The sequence below is a fragment of the Brassica oleracea genome, chromosome C3 (assembly GCF_000695525.1).
Source record: "Brassica oleracea var. oleracea cultivar TO1000 chromosome C3, BOL, whole genome shotgun sequence".
Lineage (NCBI taxonomy): Eukaryota > Viridiplantae > Streptophyta > Magnoliopsida > Brassicales > Brassicaceae > Brassica > Brassica oleracea.
The window spans coordinates 23,235,627-23,240,534 of NC_027750.1; the positions used below are offsets into that span (position 1 = coordinate 23,235,627).

At 41.9% G+C, this 4,908-nt stretch overlaps 1 protein-coding gene across 1 annotated transcript; it reads left to right on the forward strand.

Annotated features, from left to right (window-relative positions):
* The first annotated feature begins 919 nt into the window (after positions 1–919).
* LOC106336237 (pentatricopeptide repeat-containing protein At3g06920) lies at positions 920–4,064 on the forward strand. The gene is made up of 2 exons (XM_013775008.1): positions 920–1,081; positions 1,170–4,064. The coding sequence occupies exons 1-2, from the start codon at positions 1,060–1,062 to the stop codon at positions 3,785–3,787; spliced, it is 2,640 nt and encodes an 879-aa protein (XP_013630462.1). The 5' UTR covers positions 920–1,059; the 3' UTR covers positions 3,788–4,064.
* The last annotated feature ends 844 nt before the right edge of the window (positions 4,065–4,908 follow it).

Genomic DNA, 4,908 nt, shown 5'->3' on the forward strand with positions numbered 1-4,908 from the left:
CAAACTATATAATACATGTCTAAAAATTAACATATCTTAGACTTTTGTGTATACAATAATATATTATCTAAAATGAATAAGCATAAAAAATATTGGTAAAAAGAAATCCAGCTTTGAAAGACGGGTCAGAATTTAGCATAAATTAAATACAAAATAATTATTAAATATGTTTTCTCTTGAATATATTAATTTGTTTAATAACTAAATGCAAATACAAGAAGATAAATATATAATAAGAAGTGACAGATACATGTGGTTTGAACCAATTGATTAATTATAACATGTAAATTATAAAATTATTGTATTTGAAATAGTTATATAAACATTTAAGTATATGATTAACGTTAAAAATATATACCAGTTATGTTCTAAAACAATAATTTATGTATATAAAAATGAAAATAAACACATGTGCGGTTGCGCGGATCAAGTTTAATACTAGTTAACACAACTGTATGTTTTTACCTTTTTCGACTCGCGACTCTCCCTATGACGACCGGGTAACCCCACCCGAGTGGTACAACCCAGGCCATTAAAGGTTCGGATCATGGACCTAAGGCCATGATTATCGCATGTAAGTAGAAGAGTTTTTAGGTGGTGGACCCCATTTTTTTAATTAAAACCGGTGATAGAAGAGAGGAATTAAGGATCGACTTTGGTGAGATTTTTGAACTGTTTGCGAGCCCCACTGACACGTGGTGGCCCACGATTAGTTTTTTAAAAAAAAAAATTTTTTTAAATCAGAGAAAAAAAAAATTAAGAAACCCAAAATTCATACCTACCGATAATCATGGCCTAATACGTCAAAAGCGCGCAAATCTGTTAAAAACTCGTTACTCTATGGCAAAGAGTATTATGGGCCTTGCTGCCTCTCGGCCCAAACCTATGTCTTCCTTCTCGTTAAACCCTTTCTACTCGTCTCCTCAAACCTCGCCTTCTCACTTCAATTCCTTACAAAACTAAAAGCCCTTGATTCTTGTCTTCCTCAGAAACATACTTTCACTATATCGTATTGAATTCGAGCTTAATCAGCTGGTCGGACACACAAAAGCAAGAAAGATGCGGATGCTGTTGAGACCAGGTAAATCAATTGATCACCACTTTCAGTTTCCGTTCCTTTTGTTAAAAAAAAAAAATCGTTACGAATCCGTTTGGTTCTGTTTTGCAAGGAACTATCTTCCGCAACGATACAAAGCCTCACCGTGTCGTCTCCTCCTCCCTTTGTAAAAAGAATCTATCATCTTTCTCTGACAACAACAGACAAGTCATTAATTCGATTTGCAAAGTTCTGGAGAGCGGTCCATGGGGACCTTCATCCGAAACCGCTCTCTCCTCTCTCAACGTGTCTCCCCAACCAGAGCTGATCATCAGCGTCTTACGTAGGCTAAAAGACGTCAACATCGCGATCGATTACTTCAAATGGTTCGAGAGAAGAACCGAGCTCCCTCACTGTCCTGAGTCTTACAACTCGCTGCTCTCTCTAATGTCACGCTGCGGAAAGTTCGAACCTTTGGAACAGATCCTCGGAGAAATGAGCGTTGCAGGGTTTGGTCCCTCTGTCACCACTTGCATCGAGATGGTCACGAGCTGCGTCAAGGCCAACAAGCTTAAACAAGGCTTTGACGTGTTGCAGATGATGAGGAAGTTCAAGTTCCGTCCCGCGTTCTCAGCTTACACAACACTGATCGGTGCTCTCTCGTCGTCGTCGTCGTCTAACGACTCCGACAAGATGCTGACTCTCTTCCAGCAGATGCAGGAGCTAGGATACGAGCCGACGGTTCATCTCTTCACTACTTTGATCCGCGGCTTCGCTAGAGAAGGAAGAGTCGATTCCGCTTTGTCTTTACTCGACGAGATGAAGAGCAGCTCTCTCGACGCCGACATTGTCCTTTACAACGTGTGTATAGACTGCTTCGGTAAAGCGGGGAAGGTCGACATGGCGTGGAAGTTTTTCCACGAGATGGAAGCCAACGGTTTGCACCCCGACGAAGTCACTTACACCAGCATGATTGGAGTTTTGTGTAAAGCCAATAGATTGGAAGAAGCTGTGGAGATCTTTGAGGGTTTGGAGAAGAGCAGACGCGTACCTTGCAGTTACGCTTACAACACGATGATCATGGGTTACGGCTCGGCTGGAAAGTTTGAGGAAGCTTACAGTTTGCTAGAGAGACAAAGATCCAAAGGCTCTATACCGAGTGTGATAGCTTACAACTGCATCCTCACATCCCTGAGAAGAATGGGGAGAGTTGACGAAGCGTTGAGAGTCTTTGAAGAGATGAAGAAAGACGCTCCCCCGAATCTCTCGACCTATAACATTCTCATTGATATGTTGTGTAGAGCTGGTAAGCTTGATTCCGCCTTTTCGATGCGTGATTCCATGGAGAAAGCTGGTTTGTTTCCTAATGTAAGGACCGTGAACATAATGGTTGATCGGTTATGCAAAGCAAACAAGCTTGATGAAGCTTGTGGTGTATTCGAGGAGATGGATTGTAAACTTTGCACGCCGGATGAGATCACGTTCTGCTCGCTTATAGATGGGTTAGGGAAGGTTGGGAGAGTCGACGACGCGTATAGAATCTACGAGAAGATGCTGGACGCTGAGTGTAGGCCCAACTCTGTTGTCTACACGTCTCTTATAAAGAGCTTCTTTAACCATGGGAGGAAAGAAGATGGACACAAGATATATAAAGAGATGATGAGTCAGCGATGCTCTCCTGATCTGCAGTTTCTTAATACTTACATGGACTGTATGTTTAAAGCTGGTGAGGCTGATAAGGGAAGAGCGATGTTCGAGGAGATAAAAGCTCGTGGTTTCGTTCCGGATGCGAGAAGCTACTCGATCTTAATCCATGGGCTGATCAAAGCAGGGTTTGCTAACGAGACTCACGAGCTGTTTTATTTAATGAAGGAGCGAGGATGCGTTCTGGACACGCGTGCTTACAACATTGTCATTGACGGTTTCTGCAAGTGTGGGAAAGTTAACAAAGCGTATCAGCTCCTGGAGGAGATGAAAGTGAAAGGTTTTGAACCGACTGTTGTTACTTATGGTTCGGTTATCGATGGACTTGCGAAGATAGATAGGTTAGACGAAGCTTATATGCTCTTTGAGGAAGCGAAGTCGAAGGGGATAGAGCTGAACGTTGTGATCTACAGTAGTTTGATTGATGGGTTTGGGAAAGTGGGGAGGATCGATGAAGCTTACCTCATCTTGGAGGAGCTGATGCAGAGAGGGCTGACGCCTAATGTCTACACGTGGAACTCGCTGCTCGACGCGTTGGTGAAGGCTGAGGAGATCAACGAAGCATTGGCTTGTTTCCAGTCTTTAAAAGAGATGAAATGCGCGCCGAACCAAGTTACTTACGGTATCTTGATCAACGGTCTATGCAAGGTGAGGAAGTTTAATAAGGCCTTTGTGTTTTGGCAAGAGATGCAGAAGCAAGGGATGAAGCCAAACGCTGTTTCGTACACTACTATGATCTCGGGGCTAGCGAGGGCTGGGAATATAGCGGAGGCTGGTTCGCTTTTTGATCGGTTTAAGGGGAATGGTGGTGTTCCGGACTCTGCTTGTTATAACGCTATGATTGAAGGTCTGAGTAGTGGGAACAGGGCGGTGGATGCTTATGCGCTTTTTGAGGAGACGCGGAGGAGAGGGTTGAGTATTCATAGCAAGACCTGCGTTGTGCTTTTGGATGCTTTGCATAAGAGTGATTGTCTTGAGCAAGCGGCTGTTGTTGGTGCTGTTTTGAGGGAAACGGGGAAGGCCAAGCACGCTGCACGGTGTTGGTAGGGAGTGGTTTGCTTGGACAACAAGAAAAACGTTCTGGATTGTGTTTGATACCACCAGTCAAGTGGTGGTTCTGAACGTTTTTGATTTACAAGGATCACTGGAGGAGCGAGCTCCTTGTGCAGTTGAGAAGCTGAAAGTTGAAGAAGAATGTTTACTAGAAATGAATTTTATAACCACTGCAATATTGATCTTTTTATGATCATATCCTGAGCTTGATAGCCTACTTATTGCTAGACGAGAAAGATGCATTGAAAACTAAAGCAAAGCTGTTTACGTAGCTTGTCGATGTATTAAGAGAAAACAAAATCATGTGGGTACTATCATACATAACTTCTGTTTTTTTGAAACACTTTTTTTTTTAAAACACAGCATAGACTGATACATGGAAGCATTGTGAATGATAATATCATGTCGTGCTACCATTTTACATAAGGAACCAAAAACATTTTCACCTTCTTTACGTTACAAACATGAATCCAAGTTCAAATATGACTGAGATTCAAAGATCTTAGCTAAAACACAGTTGATGAGATCATATTTATCTTTATTAAAAACACAAATTTCAGCCGAAAATTATATCATCATATTTTCAACCGATAATCTATCTATCTATCTATAATAATAAAGCAGAGTTTTCTCTCACCTTAGCCCTCCACATCAGCAGAAACCTATGGGCAAAAAAGGACACGTGTCTTCTCTTTTCCGTTCAACAACATATCTTTGTTTTTATTTGGCTCTTAATACTTGTTCTTTTGGTGGGCTATTCCTGTAAATATCCATGTATGGCCTATCTAATTGTTTTCCCCAAAAACGACCACATATGTCTCAACTCTTCCTTCGCCACTCTTCGTCTCCTAGATACTCCGACTACCGCCCTGAAACATATTAGATCTCCTTTAATCTCAACATTAACTTCGAACCCACTTTCTCTCAATTAAACATTGTCATTATCAAATGTAACCCCTTGAAGCTCTTGAGTATAAATGTGTTTCTTCTCTGCGATGAAACCCAGTCAGTCTTCCACCTTCCCATACGATACAAACCCTCGTCGCCAGAGATGACTTACCCTCGCACGACTCCGCTCACGCTTCACCTTTGCGATGATCATTAAGCGTTGCAAT

Bases quoted from the DNA above. Each gene is read 5' to 3' on its own strand.
- LOC106336237 (XM_013775008.1), top strand. From the start codon at position 1,060: ATGCGGATGCTGTTGAGACCAG. The intron at 1,082-1,169 runs GTAAATCAATTG...CTGTTTTGCAAG, and splicing joins GCGGATGCTGTTGAGACCAG to GAACTATCTTCCGCAACGAT.